This window comes from Oenanthe melanoleuca, chromosome 2 (genome assembly GCF_029582105.1).
Source record: "Oenanthe melanoleuca isolate GR-GAL-2019-014 chromosome 2, OMel1.0, whole genome shotgun sequence".
Classification (NCBI taxonomy): domain Eukaryota; kingdom Metazoa; phylum Chordata; class Aves; order Passeriformes; family Muscicapidae; genus Oenanthe; species Oenanthe melanoleuca.
Window position 1 is genome coordinate 115178914 of NC_079335.1, and position 19502 is coordinate 115198415.

Genomic DNA, 19502 nt, shown 5'->3' on the forward strand with positions numbered 1-19502 from the left:
ATCCCAGCAACTAGCAGCAGAGGAATCCAAATGGGCAGCTGCTTTTTTTTTGTTGTTGTTGTCCAAAAACAATGTGCATTTCAAAAGCACCTGTCAAGCACAACCAGAGCTGCCTGACTCTCATCTGGACAGTTATACTTCATTAAATATGTATTTTGTTGCTTCAACAACCAATATACACACATATACACACACACACACACACACACACCTGTGTGTGTATGCATACAGAATTCACAGCTGCAGCTTTTTGAAGAAGCTTTTACAAATGTTTTTCCTGCGGTGCTGTGTTGAAATCAGTGAAGTAGCAGCAGTAAATTGTAACTTAGAGTTGAAGTGCACTTCTGAAAGGCAAGAAGGATTTGCATCTTTACACCCTCTACCCGACTTCACTGAGCATGAATCAGCAGGGTGGGGAATTTGTGAAAGTTTGAGTACACAGCAGGGTCATCAGTCAGTCCACACCGTCCAGAGCACCGAGATGTTCTCTTTTGCTGCCCTTCCAGACAGGTGACACGTTAATAGCTGGTACCAGACAAGTGAGACTCTGATCCCCTGTGGAATGCAATCCGATACCCAAAAACTTCCAGGCCACGCTGCACAGCGTATTTCACACGTGTTTTTATAAAAGAAATAGCAGGAATGCATTTCTGCAGAGGAAAGATGGAGTGTGACAGTCTGTTATCCTCTGCCCAGCATCTTGCCAGCATGGTTAGACACTATCCTAGGACAACACTGACGGACTTTTCCTGAACAAAGTCAGAAAAGGCAGGAAAGAGTGAAGACAAGTCCATCCCGGCACCTAAAGCGGGCAGGCAAAGGGAAGAATCTTCTGTTTTATTCTGATGGTCTGTGAAGCTGCACTTCCCAACATTTCTAGGAGAAAGAATGAGTCAGAAATCCTACGGGAACTCCTGCAGCAGCACAGCTCCCTCCTCAACCCACGGCTCCTCAGCAGAGCGCTGCAATCCGGTCCATATGGCGAATCTGCGCTGCAGTACGCGCCGGGCTTGCCCAGCCCTGGCCTCTCCAAGGATGCACCTTTGGCCCCTGAGCAACTGCTTGGGCTTCAGCAGTTGGCCAAGGAGCGTGAAAATCAGGGCACTTAGGGAAAACCTGTGAATTAAGTGCAGCAACGGAACAGGTTGACATAAGATGGCTTTGCAGAGGGCTACCACAGGAGCTGGCCACAGGCTCTTGTCTTGCTCAGAAAGAGAAGGGGAGGTTTTGCAACCAACCACAGAACAACACCATTGTTATTTTGCTCAGTCAATCCCCAATACAGCTTGTTTAAAAAAAAATTTTAAAAAAAATCACTAAACCCTCAAAAGCATGTTCGAGGCTATCTTTAGTTAACCAAGCAAATCTGTAGTTCACTGCAGTTCCTGTAAGTACCAATACAGTGCTTCCCTGAGAGACAAAAATTCCTTTTGAAAAAGGCACTTCTGAGAGTCATACCTTAAGAGCAGACAGCTCTTGACACAGAAACCTGATGCAGAGCTCCTCTGAGCAGAACAGGTATCCTCAGGACACCAGCACACCTGATAGCTCGCACTCATGCCACATCTCAACACAGCCAATGCCCGAGCATGGGCTCAGTGTTAAACTCTGTGGCCCACCTAAGGGCAAAGTGAACTCGGGGATGAGGTGCCTTTTCTCCCTCCACACCAGACCTAGGGACTGTTAGCTGTGTGGAAAAAAGCCTAAAAGGTCTGTAGAGAGACTGACAGGCTTAATAAGACAAGCACAGTTCTCTGTCCTGCAAAGGAAATCCATGCAGACAGGTGCCCCAAGACCCTGGTACAGCTCTAGAGAGCAGAATGTGACAGGAGGGGATCTGTGTGCAGGGTCAGGACCTCCGTGATCCCAGCAAGGTGAGACATCCACGAGCCCAGGGTAAGCTGAGGATCAGAACATTGCTGGCAAGTGCCAGGGATGAAAAACTGAGGCTCATTGAGATGAGCTCTGCAAACTGCCTCCCTTAAACGCTTTATTTTCTTCAGCATATTTCCAACAGCAGAAGCTTTTACTCGTTCTGCTAGGCAGAGACTGAACTGCTTTCTTCAAACAGTTTCAAATTCGCCAGCCACGCTCGAAGAACCACCCCTTTTTGCCTTTCTCTTTTCTTTTTGCACTCTCCGGGCTTTTCGTGAAAGAGACATCCAGTTTCAAGCCATTTAAAAAATATCAAAAAAACCCGGTGGAAAATAATTCGCAGCTGTGATAATATCACATTTTTTAAAATACCGTAATATAGTTTTACTTTTAATAATAAAAGATAAAAAAGGGGGAGTCTGCGAATAATTAGAGAGTGCAGTCTGAAGCCAGTTACAGTCACTGCAATTGATAATAAACTTAAAGCCCCTTGACAGCAGGTAAATGCTTTGCAACCCTGACCCCCTTCCTCTCACATTACTTAACAACCCTGCAGTTCCAGCATTACATCACCGTCCAAGCGATTGGTTCCCGCATTTTAACTCTCTCCCTGTCTCCTCCGATTAGGAACAACATAATGATGGAGGGGGGGGACACCAAACCACAACAAACTACCAAACTTCTCTCAAGTTTGCTGCGCTCCTTGTTTGGGTTTGATTTGGTCGAAAAAACAGCTTCTGCTCCTAAGAGCTGGGGTTACACGCACCAGAAAACAAACTCTGTAGAAGTGGAAAAGAGTGGGAAAGGGGAACTCGGGAGGGGAGGAGGAGAGAAGAAGGAGGAAGGCGAGGAGGGGGGGAACTATATAGAAATCAGAAAAGGAAAAGAAAATTAAAAACAAACCTCATGGACATCACTGAGCCTGAATTCCCTGCTGAGGTGCAGAACATGAGAGCCCTGGAATGAGTGTATGTAGAACTTGAGCCAAAGCTTAACTAGCCCGAGTGAGTCATATCCTTCCCATTTGATTCCCGTCCAAGCGATGATGTAATGCCCTGGCCCTCTCCCTCGCTCCCGCTCGCTGCACTCCCTCCCTCCTCCCCTTTTCTCCTTTTTAGCTCAGTGCTGGTGAAGTCACCATTTAAATCTGGCAGCGCTGAAGCAAAAACTTCAATGTAACCAAAACAGCCCCAGGCCAAGTTCCAGACGTACTGAGACTCGGTGGTGCAATTGCCATTGGAAACGAGTAAACAGAGAGAGAAACAGTGCTGCCTGTGATGGCCTGCGCAGCTGCCTGCCGGAGCGCAGGAAAGCCCTGGGAGCGGGAGCGGGGCTGGCGGGATGGAGCGGGGACCGCCACAGGATCCCGCACCGCTCCCGAATCCATCCACTCCGCACCGCTCCCGAACCCATCCCGCACCGCTCCCGAGTCCATCCCGCACCGCTCCCGAACCCATCCCGCCCCGCTCCCAAATCCCGCAGCCTTCCCAAATCCATCCCACACCGCTCCCGAACCCATCCCGCCCCGCTCCCAAATCCCGCAGCCTTCCCAAATCCATCCCACACCGCTCCCGAACCCATCCCGCATCCCGCCCGAATAGATCCCGCACCGCTCCCGAATCCCGCACCGCTCCCGAACCCATTCCGTCCCTCTCCCAAATCCCGCATCCCGCCTGAATAGAACCCCCACCGCTCCCTAACCCATCCCGCACCGCTCCCGAACCCATCCCGCATCCCGCCCGAATCCATCCCCGCACCGCTCCCGAATCCATCCCGCATCCCGCCCGAATAGGTCCCGCACCGCTCCCGAATCCATCCCGCATCCCTCCTGAATAGATCCCGCACAGCTCCCGAACCCATCCCGCATCCCGCCCGAATAGGTCCCGCACCGCTCCCGAATCCATCCCGCATCCCGCCCGCACGGCCCGCGCTTCGGGAAGGTGCGCTGGAAGGGGAAGGGAATGGAGCCGGGGAAACCGGGCAGCAGCGAGTGTGTGTGTGGGTCTGGGGGATGGAGAGCGCTGCTTTCCAGCTCTGCCTAGACCGGGATTTCTCAGCCTCAGCAGAGCACAGGTGGAACTGAGCCCTAGTTCTTGAAGGAAAAGGGCCGGGCTGCTTCTTGCACCGTATGCAAACACACAGGTGCAAGGCACCTTCTTTCCCCACAGCAGAAAAAAGGACCAGAAAAGCCGTACAGCACAGCAAGCTTATAACTAACACACTGCTGTGCTGCTCTTTCCGGTGTTTCCCCCACAAGTCTGCTTTCTTTAAACGCAGAGAATGTTTCTAAATGGAACTGGCAATAAACTTTCACTCACGCAAGGATAAGCTATTGTGGTGCAAAGTGCTCTGCCTCATCCAAGTGCTCCCGATGTTAAATGCTACAGCGGCTGTGGCTGAAATGCCTCTCATGTCCTCCCCCACAGAGGGCTTTCTCACTGTTCATCACCCCCAATTGATTGTAGTCAATGCAGTACCAAGCAGCTGGTCCACAAAAGAATGCAGAGCCTGAGCAATAATAATCATCATAATAATCATAATCATAAAAAATGAAAATGCCTCAGCACACAGAGCTGAGAAATTAAAACACTAGTAGTTTCAACATCAAACTGCAGATGTGAGTATTAATGGCATGTGAAACACCATAGAGGTATTTTAAAGTGTCTCCTTTCTTTATAGATCAAGAATTATTCCACAAAGCCACTTCACCTCTTATCTCTGAGTGAAACTCAGTTTTCCAACACTCAGTGGACGCACTTATACCCCTCAAATTTAGAAAACAGTAGGAAAATAGCAAAGTCAGTGTGCTTCCTTTTCTTCCTTACAGTGATGTGAGTTTATGGAAAATCAATTTCTATTGCCTAGCAGCATTTTACCACACTGGGTTTTTTTGGGGGTGGGTTCTTTAACAGATCACATCAGCAGTGCAACCGTGATTATTGTAATGTACCAAAGTCTCCTCCTGAAAATACACTTACAGTTTTAAATTATCTTTAGAATATATTTCTATGGATCAACACTACTAGCTTCTGTCATAGTTCGATCTTGAATTCAAGTAGATTCAGTCATGAATTCAAATGATGTTTTGTTTAAGATATATATGATTTTTACAGTCAGAATGAGAGGAGGAGAAAACTAAGGGTTTGTCCTGTCCAATTTAAAAAAACACAGTTCTCCACAGCAACCTGACCTGCTGGATGACATCCTCAATTGATACTGATGCTGCAGCCACTCAGAGTGACACCTTTATCAAGCAAGGCAGCTCTGAATTAGAGGTGATCAGCCATAATTATTACTGGCGCCACTGAAGCCTGTGGCTTGACAGCATCAGATGTGGTTGTTATAAAGTTTGGTCCATTGTGTCAATGGTCTGTATAACTCATTTATGTCTGAATTACCAGCTATTGATTTTTTGTCTTCTGTCATGTAATAAAATAAAAGTTAGATCATTCCTAAAGCCTTCTTTTAATTCCAGCCTTGCTGATAGTTTCATTTTAAGCTTCTCCGACTTCTCCCCCTCCATTTAAAAAATGAAACTTCCACTCGTTTTTCTGTGCATGTCTAAGAGGTCATCTTCCCTCCTTCATTCTTTTTATTTTATCTTCTCACATTGACACTGCTGGATTACATAGCTTCTGCTCATTCAGTTATCCACTGGCATTGCTGTAAACTTTGTCATGGGCCCAGGACAGATCCCTGGCTCAGAACACAGGAAAGTGGCTGCAACTGAGGCACGACTTTAAATCCCCAGGTCCAGCTTTGCAAAGAAGGAAGCTGCCACCTAAAGAGAAAAAGGATTACCCTCAGCAACTCAGGTTACCATGGGGCTGCTTGTTCATATTCCTGCAGTCTTTGGGTCTCTTACCACTCTTCTGAAAAACCCACACTTTTACCACTGCAGATATTCAAAGCAAAATGCATCTGAAGAGATGATGCAGGAGCTGCAGGGTGGTTCACTGCCCTCCTGAGGCTTGGAGCACTTGTTTGGCAAGTCTTCTCTTTCCAAAAGAAAATTTTGTTCACCAGAAGCAATAGCAGATCCATTGCCCATCTGTGAGCATCGTAACCATAATAATATCACAAAAGTGACTGTGTGTGTATGGCAAATGGCCCTTCCAATTATTATTACTTTCATAGACACAAACTCAGAAGAATTAAACTGCTTTCAAAACAGGGTCTTATACAAGATATTTCCAGGAGTGAGAGCATTTTCTGAAATGAACAAGAAAGATCAAAGCACTCTGAACTGCATTTGTAAATTGTAAATTGCATGTTTACACTGAAATCCTATTTCAAGAAATAAACTGCTTTAAAACAGACAACATGCTCCAAAGGAGTTAAAAAATTATTTTTTTCTTGCTGATGGGAAAACAAAAAGTTCTTTCCAGGCAGGTATTTCCAAAGCCTATTGATTTTTTCTTCCCCCTAACAGGAAGCACTGTTTTCCCCTTTTCCTTCCTGTGACAGAGCAGCTAATGATAAAGAACGTCCTGTGCTCAGAGGAAATTCCACTTGCATGCAAGAGCTCCCTCTTTATCTGTTTACTTGTCTGTCTTTTCATTCTCCCCCCATTCCAACCCCAGCCTAAAATTTCCATGTTCATCAAGAACAGGGCTGTTGTGATGAGAGTTATGGGATGTTTTAATTCTAATGGGAGCCTTCTTCAAGCTAGGGCCCTGGCCAGGACAGTTATGACTCCAGCTTAGCTGTCTAGTTCAGGAATTCTTGCAACACCCTCCCTGCAGAATGTTTCATCCTTGGGGAAAGGGTGGTGGGGCACACCACAGATGTTTGGTGTAACTGAAACTTGACAAAAATCACTGCTGCTGCCGAAAGTTTCCAGTCTCAACAACCAGAAAGCTCTGACTTTTGAGAGCCCAAACGTCAGAGTGCACTGGGACTATCCCAAATGCTTATTGTAAAAAGGAACTGGGTGTACTGCAGTTGAGATGTGGATGGACAAATCACAGGTCCCACACGCATTTTAGGTGAGTGTGTCTCATCCAGCCCTTGGCACTGACTTTTGCCTATGTCAATCAGTGGCCCAAAGCACCAGCAAAGACCCTGTGGATAAAAGCAGCATAATCTGATTACTTTTTTTCCTCCACTGCTTGGCACTTAAAGAGGCTTGATTAAGAAAATATTCTGTAATAATAGTCCTGCACTCAGGAAAGTCTCATTTTCGTTCTGACATTATTTTTCATTTCTAACCCAAGAGCCTTACAGTCCCTGTGGAATTAAAGAGGCCAGATAATTTCAGGGTTAAATAAGCTTTAATGACTATCACATGTATGGAACCTTAAACCCAGTATTAAAAATTATTTTTTTAAAGTGCCATCTCTTCCTTTTTTAATTTAAAATAACCATCCAGGTGGTTTCCTAAGGATTTCTTTGCAAATTGCTTCCAGTGAACCTTTTCAGTTACAGACCACTGCAAACCCATGTGGTGGTATTCAGCATTTAGTTCAACTTGGGTGTCCCATGTTTTTGTAGTGGACAGAGGGACTGTCTGCACAAATGTCTGCACAAGGGAGGGTGTCTGGGCAGGCTAGCTCTCACTAGCAAGGACATAAAAATGTAAATACCAACAATTTCAGAAGAAACTAAAGGAAAGCAGTGCTAAGAGTGGATTCTTCAAGTTGCTCATAAGGAAATAGGGTACATGTTCCTAAGTCACTTTGTTTCTTCAAAAAAAGATATTCTTTGTCTAAGAAGACTCAGATCAAAGAGCTCAGTATTGAGCTGTAGCAAAGGTTTTCCTATGAACTCTTCAAATTGCAATGAAATAAAATATCTGGAAATATCCTTTGTGAGAACTGCCCCAGTTTTTTTGAACTTAAGCACTTTAAGACACTGGATTGGACAAAGCCTAAATGAAACCTGGAACCAAGATCTCCCATCCTCACACACATGTTCAAATGTGCTGCTACATTAGAAACAGTTCACTGAAAATCTTTAAGGAAGAAGAACTGCCAAAGTTTGGGTCCCACTTCTCTGGAGACAATAATATGCAATGGGCATGGTGGGCAGTAGGCTTCCCCAAAACATTTTGGCAGTGAATCTTCAAGAATTATCTCAAGGAAAGCTTTCCTGCTAACAGTTCTAAGCATGTTAAAGCCACTTGGGATCATGGGGGGGATTTGTGTTGGGTAGGAAATAGTATAGCCTAATTTACACTTGCCAGATAGCCAAGGGGCCAGTGGCAAGTGGCTGACCTGGAAGTGAAGAGCTTTGTATCCAGTTACATATCACTGAGCCGTGCAGTGTGAGCAGCCTCCTCTTTTACTGGAGCTGTAAACCACAAATACCCAAGACAAATAATGTAGCAATTTATACCAAACAATTAATAACGTTTCACATTTCAGTAGAACCTTCCACCCTGAAAGATCCCAAAGCATCTTTCAGGCCAGCCATTGAAAGCCACAATTACCCCCAACACAGGAGGTCACAGCCAGCAACAGCACAGGAGTGCAGAGGGGAGATGTTGACTAAGGACAGAGGAAAACAGCTGAAAATTAGGAAAAAAAATAAAAATGTAATCTCTAATATTCATGCATAATGAAAAGGACGTTCCTTTTTCCCACCGCGATTCTAATTACTGTAACAGATAATTAATATGTCAAAATGTTCAAAATGTGGAGCCACTGCTCTTTTTAGAATTGCTCAAAGAAGCTTTGCCATACATCTACACTAAATATCTTGACCCTAGATCTCAAATATCTTGATCTTTAGTCAAAACTCTACAGGCTTTGTCTTGGACACAATGAAAACTTTATTACATATAGCTGCATCTCAAAGATTATAATAGGAGAAAAGATCTGGTTTTGATGGTCTTCATTTTACTTCTAGCAGACAGAAAAGTGAGCTGAAATAGCAAAATTTGCATTAAAAGAGCAAACTTATGTGCTGCAATTAAAAATATGTGCTCTGAAGTACAGTATGGTAAGCACTATAAATAAATAGTACAGCTCTAAAACAAATTTTAGCACTGAACCGAATTTTATTCTTCCCCTAAACTGTCATCTCCATGCATTTTTGTTAGCTCTCATCTTTATTTTTCAGCATGATATCAATAATTAATGTTCTAATGAAACTTTTTATTAAACAGGCAAGTATCTGGATCTCAGTTCCAACTGGAAAAGGAGAGTGCTCAGACTCAGTCAACCTCATTACAGCAGGACAAATTCAAAATGCTGTTTGATAAGAACATACACAAGATAACTTGTTTTTAAAGTTACGCCCTCTTTTGTTAGTAATCCAGCTGATAGAACAATATTTCCTTCTTGAAAATGAACAGCTATAACAGTCCACTAGGAAATTTTTCTGGACTCTTGCTGAATAAACTGACTTAAGCCTTGGAGTTCCATGCATTACAAGTAGCCAAGTAATTTTGTTGATCCTGGTTCATCCTCACACACAAGCTTTCCAGCATTCAATCACTATCAGGATGATGAAAATTCATGATCCAGGAGGTACCATTTTAAACTTGGCTTTATCCAAGATTCTGAATTAAATTATAGCTAGAATCTTGACACCTAAATCCCACCCTCCTGTTGTGCAAGTTAGAATTTTTTTATGTTTATTAAAAATCACGCAGGTCTGCAGCACAGAAACTGAGATGCAGCCACAACCAAGGGCCAGCCTGAAATTCCCTGTTTGCAGTGACTCTCATTGAAACTTAATGTCATGTAAAGTTTCCAGTGTTAAAAGTCAGCCAGAAGAATTAAGATTCTGTAGTCAATAATATAAAGCTAATACATGACTAGATATTTTTAAAGGAAATAATTCATGCATTTTCCTTTTTTATTTTTTTAATAGGATCTAACCAGGAAATCCCATTGCAGTTTCCTTCAGAGGAACTTCTACAGCCACAGAATCATTATCTGATAGATCCTTTCTCAAATCAAGTAAGGTCCATCTGTACCCACTTATGGTTTTAGGATTTACATACTTGTTTAGTCTTCCAGTGCTTTTCTTCTGAAAAAGTATGGCTATCTATTAACTCCAAACATTAAAACCAACGAGATCTCTTGCAGACCCTCAGATAAATCCTTTCAGACTGACTGCAAAGTGTCAGAGTTACACCACTGGTTTTACTGTGATGATAAATGAAAGAGAAATAATTTCTAACCTCACTTTCACATTCTGTGGAGCAGGATGCTGCTTTAGTTTCAACATCAGTTTCTACGAATCAAAACATACAACTTTTCCATTCTTGTGTAAAAAACCAAACAAAATAAAATAATATAAAATAAAAAAGTGTCTGTCCAAAACATGCATGTACTCTGAAGTACACAGTGAGTACCTACACATTCCACACAACCTGTTTCTGCTAGATTTACACAGTCTTCAGTTTGGATACCCTCTAACACTAGCTTGTTCCTGCTGCTGTACAAACCCAAATAGTTCTGCTTGTCCTTAGTGACTGCAGCCCATACAAATTCTGTAAATTCTGTATTGGAAAAAGTGCACCAGGTGGAAAAATAACCCACAGGTCAATTCAAAGAAAAACAAACAAAAAACTAAATTTTAAATTTGTTTAAAGGAGAAAAAAATATTTATTATGAAAACAGGATAAACAGATTAAAACAATGATGACTAACTCATCTGAGAACCTGCAGAGTTCACTCACAGACCAATAACATAAGAGAGCATTTCTGTGATTATAACTGAATAGTTTTGATGAAAGAGAAGCAGCCTTTCAGTCAGTTTCCCTTCTTAGCTGGGATTTCTGTCAGTTTTTAACCTTCCAAACCCTTTACTCTTTCTCCCTTGTCAACCCAAAACTTTCCCTTCCTTTCCTCCTTTCGAGTAGCACGAATCCAATTTCTTAGGATTTAGAATTTTTCTACTGTCTTCATTCTTTATGTTCAAGCTTTTGTGTGGTAATTATTCTGCTTGGAATGCCAACCTGAACTTATCTTGAAAACACTTCAGGGCTTATATATTCTTGTAATTGCTTCATAACCGGAACATATGTCTCACCACCCTGCACGTCAATAGTTGCAACATCATTTTCTCTGCCTTTTACCCATGTAATTGTACCTTTCATATCTGCCCAGACTCCTGCTGCAAGGACCTTTTTCCCAGCCCTTTCTGCTGAGCATGACAATCCTCTCTGTGTAGCCCTTAATCACCTAAGTTCTCCTTACCTGCAACCTTCCCCCACCTTCCCTAGCATGTTTGCATCAGCATTGTTAGCTCCAGATCAATCCACCATGCCATCTAACACTTCCCATCCCCTCTGGAAAGCCATCTTCCTGAAGCAGTACTAGCTCCTAGGAAATGAGAAAATCATCACAGAAGCTTGCTGCCACTCCATGACCACTTACTCCAATCCATGAGCCCTCCTCCTACACAGACATTTCCAGATGATGAGCTCCCAGCTTCTTCTTCTTCTTCTGCTTCTAGAAATTTTTATTAGTCCCCCCAGGCACAGCCTTGCATTTTTTAATACTGAATTTCATTCCATTGCCATTACTTCAGTACTCAAAGCTCATCCATGTTTTTTGGGATGGTTTTTCTTTTTTGTTTTCTTGATTCTGTAGTATGATATCCAGGTCTGTCTCAGTATTGCCAATGTCTCCAAAGCCTGTGTCACCAGCAGGACTTGATATAATTTCCCTACCATCATTAATGATAGCATAACACTAAACCAAATTAAAATTATACTGGACACTGTGAAGCCCCACAAGCAGCCTCCCCTTACCTGTCCCTTTCCCTTTCAACAGCACACAGTTCTCTCCCCTCCAGCAAACCTCATTTTAAAGCAAATGGAGTGAAGCCTACCTGTCCTGTTTCCTAGGACAGACTCCTCCACATTGGCTGCAATTGTTGAGCAGTCTGCAGCTGTCAGCAGCTTTTACTGAGTGGGAATTGTCAGAGTGAATAACAGTGCAGGACAAAGTTTATCCTTGCTTACAGGTTCACTCTCAGCCCTGCCTGCAATTCCTCTTGGCTGGCAGAGTGCAATAAGCAATTTTTTGTAAAAATTTAAAGAGGAAAAATGTTTTAATTACAACAGAGATAAGTAGTTGCATTAATACTACTAGAATATTTAAGCAGTATTTCAGATGTCTGCTGGCACTCAGCACATTTTAGAGAGGAATTTTACATCTGTGCTCCACAGACCTGAGAAGCTGCCTGCACTGCATACCATTTTGCTCCAGTTATGCTTGTTATTAGGCAGTGTCATTAAGTACAATTTTCAGTGTTCCTAAAAGGGATTTCAATAATGTCACAGGAAAAAATGGATGGTTTGTTTACTTGATTAATGTCGTGATCTGTGATTACAAATCTGTCTACTGTTGCTTTCACAGGAAATTATTTCAAGAACTTCACTTCTGGGTGTTGCTTAACATCCAGCACTGACTCCACTATAAACTCATACACATGATTTATCTGGTGGCCAGCATGTGTGGGAGGAAAGATCTAGGAGTCTGACAAAACTCTTCACTCCCTCTAACTTTCAGGCCATCAGATGTAGAAATCTAAATTATTACACTCCTAAGCCTGTTTGTAAATCCTCAGCCAACACAAACAATTAATATTGAGCTAAGTGGGTGCAAAATGAAAGTGATTAGGCACATCTTTTTTTAAAAAAAAATTATATGCACATATTTTACTAGCTTTAAATATTAAACCAGCAGATTACATCATACCAACACAGTAAAAATTACTCCGAGGTAACCTAGGAAACTGTTTTTACTAAATAACAACTGAGTCCCTTCATTTAATCTCGGCTCACAGAGCTCACAAGTGGGGCTGAGTGTCCCTTCCCAGCCATCCCAGGCTGTTTGCTCTGACCAGCTGGGATGCTCTTGCTGTCAGTTCACAGGGAAAAGCTCTGTGGAGACTGCAGCAAGGCTCTCCCAGATGAGGGGCCCTTGTCTGTGGGATGTGCTATTCTTGGTGGCTTGCCAGCAGCCCCAAATTTGGCAAGGTTCAGAGCACAAGCTACAGTTTGGTTGCTTGATTATCCTGAATGTTATTATTTTTATTGGTCAGTTAATATGTCTTCACTTTCTCGAGTTTTTATTTTGCTTTGATAATCTGTTAGCTATTCTGTGGCTCCAGCCTTAAAGAGACATAAAGATGAGCAGCCCTCACAGTCATCACCTGACTTTTACCCAGGACAGCTTATAAGATTCTTGATTATCTATATTTAGGAGTCAAAAGTTTCATCTCATTCCTTAGCTGGTCAGCATTTCCATAGTGCTCAAACAAAAACATATTAAATACTTGAAAGTACTGTAAAAGAAATGCAAGCTGCAGCTACCCAAAAGCAGCTCCAAGGATTTGGTCAATCTAGAGCCAATAGGGTAAATACAAAACAAATCCAGGATTAATTCTAGGTTGTGACTGCTTTGATTTCACCTGCTTCACTGCTGTGCTCATAACACCCATTTGCAGGGGGATATCTCTCACAAACATACACCTAGATAACAGGTATTATCATACAGAAAGCATTATGCATATATAATAAATGTGATTATCTAAAAAGACAAAGCTGATTTTTTAAAAAAATGCGGGAAGAATGACACAAAAATTTATGTGGACAGTTGCATCTTTGTTTTCATTCTATCTCCCTTTTTTAGTTAATTTTAAAAACTTCCACAACTTTCCCTTTTTAGGCTGAAATACAGCAAGCCTGGTCTTTGCCAGATAATGAATATTTTAAAAAATATTTCCTTAAACCATTTTGTCTGCCTTTTATAAGGATAGCAAAAAGTGTAAAAAGTTGTTCAGTCAGAAACCCTGGGAACAAAGTTGAACTTTGCCATGAATGCAGTCCACTAAAAAAAATGTTTAAAAGGGCATTGATAAAAATTTGATTTTATTTGGTGAAGCCAAACTTCAGAAGTTTTGTTGTGTTCAGACCAATTATATTTTCCCCAAGTTTTCTCACTAAGCTTGAAATCATGCACCTAAGAAAAACAACTCCGTTTTTCATTCCAGCTAACCTGGCTTCTATAAAAAATTTATAGAAAGAAAAAGGTCTGCAAAGTGCAGAGTGCTAGTGAATTTAGAAACAAGCACAGATGAGAGACGGGCTGATATAGTCTGAAACACAGCTCAGCTCATGAAATAGAAATGTTTCCATATAAGAGCTTTCTGTTTTGTCTTCTTCACACATATATTTGATCTAACCTGTTGGCTCTCCTAGTCCTTGATACCAATTTTATTCTTCCTGTTCTCACTTACTTGGCCCACTCTGGGCTACATTTGTGACTTTTGTAGTTCTGCTCCCTTCCACCCTGTCTCTTCCCTCGAAATGAGGTTCCTTGAAGTCTCATTTTCCTTTTTCCTGAGCAAAACCTCCCAACTTAGTTCACCAAACTCTGTGTTTTTGAAATCCCACCCAAGTCACATCTTTCATATTGTCCCTCTGCACTGAGTTAATAAGAAGCAAAACCAGCCCAAGCAAACATCTGAGTTATCTTCTCTGCCTTAACATATTTCCATTGAGCTAAGCTTTCTTTTCTGCTCTGGCTCAGTAGTCGTGTCTCTCACTCAGTAGCCTTGCAAACAAAATTTGGAAACAGCCAGGCCCACTGTAACTTTGCAAACTGCTTTTTTACAAAGGTTTTTTTTTTTTTAGCATGTGCCAGGCAGCAGGCAGAAAATGGACTGAAGGGTCACAGAAGGCAGAGAAATAATCTAAGAAGAATAAAATAATATGGATCCCTTTTTCATCAAAATAGTTTCAATGACTGATAAAATTCATATGTTTTACAGTCTAAACTGCCACTAAAAATGTTTTTCAAACATTTACCACAAGGTGCCAGCAGTTCTTTAATGGTTTTTTATTTCCAATTCCTGCTGAACACACTCAAAGCAGGGGTACAATGAGGCAAAGACTGCAGACAGGGGGGGCATAAGGCATGTTAATGCCAGCATCAGAGACTGTTCACAGAAGACAAGACATATTTTAGGGCTAGTACCTATACTAGTACCTCTAAAACAGACCAAATAAAATAATGTCAAGTTTAGCAATTTAGACAGAGGTGTAAATCATGCTGGTTTGTAGTAGTTGGGGTTTATCTGTACTTTTGAAACCTAACCAACTTCAATAGTCCACCCTATAGTGAGGATACTCAGCTACCAGTCTCTGTTTTGCCTAAATCTTATCCTCTGCAAAAGTGAGAGAGAGGGAGCAAATATCTCATACAATATAGCAGCATCTACTCTCTTAAGATTATAACTCTTCCTGATACTGGGAGACTTGCACAGTACTGCTGTAAGTTACCTACTGGAGTGAGAAAATGAGGTGTGTTAATGCAAAGACATCTACCATTTGTGAATGTATAAATAATAAAATATCAATAAGGACTTACTGCAGTCAAGTGGAATTGCACTCCAATTAATGTAAGCTGTACAGTGTTTATCCCAGTACTCACTTCTATTAGATTTAAAGCATGTTGCTGAAATTTAGCAACATTTAAATATCAAAGCCAGACTTTCAACAGTTAAATCTGAATAATTCAGAACTGAAACAGCAGAACTTAAGAAGGCTGCCTTCCTGTTCTGTTTTATTACATTTTCAATGACACAGCTATATGTGAATGGTTATTATAAAAATTACCTCAAAGTATACATACATGTTATATACACTCCATTAAGCCTTAATATTTTATACATATGCAGCTCTTTCCACTCAGAAAGGCTCACAAAGCAATTTACAAACAATATATGCAGAACTAACTTGAGACATTTAATGCAATATGGTCTCCCTTCATAGAGATACATGACTAAACATCCCCAATGAGTAATATGGCCAGCAGCCATAACAGCCCCAGGCTGTGATCTGCTCTGCTCTCACAAGCTAAACAGGGCTGCTCTTGGCCAAATGCATTTGGGAGCCCTCCAAGGAAATCCCAGGGTGCTTCAGGAAGCAGAGCTGGTGATTCAGTAGGTGGCACACTTCCCCTGGAGTCAGCTCTGAACCAGCCACTCCAGCAGAAACCCCATTAACCAAATGGGGTTTCAGGCAGGATCCTCAGCTGAGACGGGTCATTTGTCACACTGTCATGGTTTATTAGTGATGCTATGGATTCTGCAGATAAAAACAAAGGAGTCATTGCTGCTGACCTACCCTCTCTGCAGAGTTCCCTTAGTTTGGATAAGCTGAAAGAATCTATTTCTAGATTTTTCAGTGGGAACCATCTGTAAGGGTTGCTGGACTTCTTGGTGTTCACCAACAAGAAGTGAATTTTTTATTTCCTGCCCAAATTTTTGAACACAAGTGTATGAATCCTTTCCTTTTCTTCAGTAGATCCCATAGTACCACATCCATTTTTAGGTACTGTTCCTAGCTAAAGGGGGCATCAGGCAGAGGAGAAGTCTTTGCACAGCTGGAGAAATACTCTGAAGATGACTAAGGATGGACTGAGCAAGGTGGTTGTTCTACTGAAGACAAAGCAGAGGTGGTCATAATGCATTTTCAAATAGACAAGAGGCTGCTGAAGACAGAAAGAAGAAGAAATATCCCTCTCCATTTCTATATTAAGTGAAATAAAAAATAAAAGGAACTTTTGCTTTTGCAACAGGGAGGGTTTGGGTTAGCCTGAAATAAAAATTTGTCTCAAAGTGAATAGAGTTAAACACAGCAATAGGATGTGTGCTCTGCCTTTCTGGAGGTTGTCAAAAACACATTAAAGATATTTCTGTCAGAAATGATGTAGATGTTATTTAATCCTACTTTGGGCAGAGCTCTGGATGAACACTGAAGTCCCCTCCAGCCATATAGCTCAATGATTCCATAATTTTTATGAAAGCAAAATATTTATAGCTTTGGGATTACAGATTTCTTCCTATTTATATTAACTTTAAATCAATAATTCCACCCCACCAAAAAAAAGCTTATAACACATGACATTAAATAGGCTTTAAAAACTGTGCCACGATTTTAGGGGGATGACTACAAAAATTACCCATTCTTAAGATTTCTAAGCAAAATTAATCTTGTGATCTGGCTCCATTGCGTTTTTTTTTAATATAGAAGTAACCAGAGTTTTCCACCATTCTTTCCTCAAAAAGTCACAGAGAAAATCTGAGTTTCACATCTAAGTCAATAAACAATGCTGCAAACGACAAAAATTTGAAATAAAATCATTTATTTTAAAATAAAAAAAAAATATTAATGCTTGCAGAAGTGTCAGATCCCTTTTTGTCTGAAGAAGAAAAAGTGGAAAATATGGATAAAGGGGAAAAGGAAGACATTTCCCAATGTTTATGTATGACCTCAAGAAACCAACTTTTCCTGGAGGTTTTCTCATCAGTTGGGTACCTGTTCAGCTGCTGAGTTTGGGGCAGTTTGGATCAGCCCCCCTGGAGCATAAATCATGGTGCTGGTATTAGCTGATAACCTTTTCAGCTGACAGGGCCTCCTGCATTAAAAAACCTAGGGATGAACATACTTTGAAATACATTGCTAATGTCCAGGTTAAACTACCTTGAAACTACTTTTCTCTATTGGTGCTTTTTTGTTCTCTTTTGAACAAAGACAAAAAAAGTATAAAGTTACTCAGTAATAAGGATGATGGAGGGGAAGGCTTTTGCCAAGTTATTTTGTAGGGAAAGCCGTGTGGGTTGATTGCTGTCACACTGGAGGGAGATGAAGAGGCAGCATGTAAATGTAATAAGAAGAAAGGTTTAACACAGCCTGAGCAGTACTGGCATGTGGCCCTGAGAAAAAACATGCTCTTGGGTTGGGATGCTGAGTGCAGGGATCTGGGGCTGCAGAAGGGAAGACATCCTTGGTCCTTTGATTGCTCCCCATGCTCATGCAAAAAGGACCTAATTTCCTGCAGTAAATACTCACACTTCAAAATATTCCTGATCCCTTCAACAAGTCCTTTTCTAATTCCAAACTACAGCACAGCCTCCCTGGTTTTGCTTGGCAACCCATGGAAAGGCAGAAATAAATCCTGAATGTCAGTACTTTTTTTTTTTTTTTTTTTATAAAACACAACCTTTAGATGAGTTTTTCCTACAATTCAGGAGAACAGTTTCAAAATGCATATAGGACAACATGTATCTGTTAATCTCCTTTGTTCATTTACAAGCACGTAATCTTATTTGTGAGAAAAATAGCCTCACAGGAGAAAGCATAGTTTATTCTTCAGTGAATGGCTCTTAACTAAGATTTACAGTACAGACAGATTACAAGTTTACTTTCTCCACAGAATGAAACAAAGAATGGAGCCCTTCTAAACAAAATATTCAAACAATTCAAGAGCGTAAAGAAAGAAAAGTCTCTCTTGGCTAGACAGTTTTGATACCTTAATGACTAACATTTTAACAGCTGTGGGAAAACTGACATTAAAAAAAAGACTCAGCCCAGAAACATGGTCTGTGTACAACATCTTTGAGCTCTTATATTTTATTAGCAATTTGGATTCATTACTGCTTGAAGGAGGAAGGAAGGGAGGTAGATGTTTCTGAGAGCTGTTTCTCTAAATGTATTAACCAGAGATTTCCAAGCACGATTTAATATAACACAGCTCAACCCTCAACACTGGCAAAGGGGTGAGATGTCACCATTTATCCCTTCATTGAAATTCATGCTCTAACACGAGAGGTCAAAGCAGGTATTTGAGCAATCTTCCTTATGAAAATGAGATAACCTCCCTTAAACCCAGAGCCTGCTCTGATCTTGCTCCCCTTCCCTTGCCAGGCAGCAGCTCACGGGTACCACACTGTCACCTTCCTTTTGAATTACGATGCTCTGAAGGAGTGCTGTAGTATTTAATAGCCTGAGATCACAGGCTCTCCTGACACAATACTTAACCAGGTTCTGCCTTTCTTTCTGTGCGCTCATTATTTGCACATGGTCTATGACATCCAGGAAGAATATGTTATCACACAAGTCCTCTCTTCTCCCACTCCTTGCTCTTCCATTATATTTATCACCTTTACCTAACAGGTTCTTGCCTATGCTGTCAATTTTGAAAAAAAAAAAAACCAAAAAAAAAAACAAAAAAACACTAAAACCAAACCAACCAAGAAGAGCGTTTGTGAGGCCCAGTTCACTAATTTTTAAGGAATCCTAAGGCACCCTTTAAGCTTTAAAACAAACACTGAAGCCTGAAAATGACATTTTCTGAAGCTCAACAGCCACCTCCTGATTATACCATTAGAAATCCCTCAAAGTCTGTGTTCAGACTTCATCAGTCTCAACTAGTCAGACCTCAGGGTGGAGAAATGGACATGATGAGTGTTCAGAAGTATTGCACAGGGAGACACTGAGAGAATGTCTTGTGGTAAGAGAGTTTTTGGGGAGTAATTCTGCTTAATTACAGGCATATTGAAGCTGTGCTTTTGGGAGTGATATAAATAAGGTAGTTAACAAGCCGGGACTCAAAATGCACTTCTAGTGCCCTTGTAGACTCTGAAATCCCACTTTTGTTACAATTTAAGAGTCTTGTTTTATTTTTAACACCTAGATTTCTCTCTTCATAAAAATAGATCTAAATAGCAAACTGTTATTTTATTATTTGAATGTATTATAAATTCACTTTTTCCCTAGAAGGAAGGCCAACAATTATTCTTTTAAGTAAGCCAGACAGCTAAGACAGAAAAATACTCTTCTTTTAATAACAGTTTACATTCAAACCATGGGTATC

At 41.3% G+C, this 19502-nt stretch overlaps 1 protein-coding gene across 3 annotated transcripts in view; it reads right to left on the minus strand.

Annotated features, from left to right (window-relative positions):
• Positions 1 to 19502, minus strand: part of CREB5 (cAMP responsive element binding protein 5) — a 249748-nt gene that overhangs the window by 93137 nt on the left and 137109 nt on the right. Inside the window, exon 1 of one of the 3 annotated variants that reach the window (XM_056484902.1) lies at positions 2779 to 2838. The exons of the other annotated variants lie outside the window; for them this stretch is intronic. Within the exon in view, the coding sequence (XP_056340877.1) occupies positions 2779 to 2825 (47 nt within the window). The 5' untranslated portion in view covers positions 2826 to 2838. Of the gene's footprint in view, positions 1 to 2778; positions 2839 to 19502 lie in introns of those variants that run through there. 3 annotated transcript variants of the gene reach the window in all.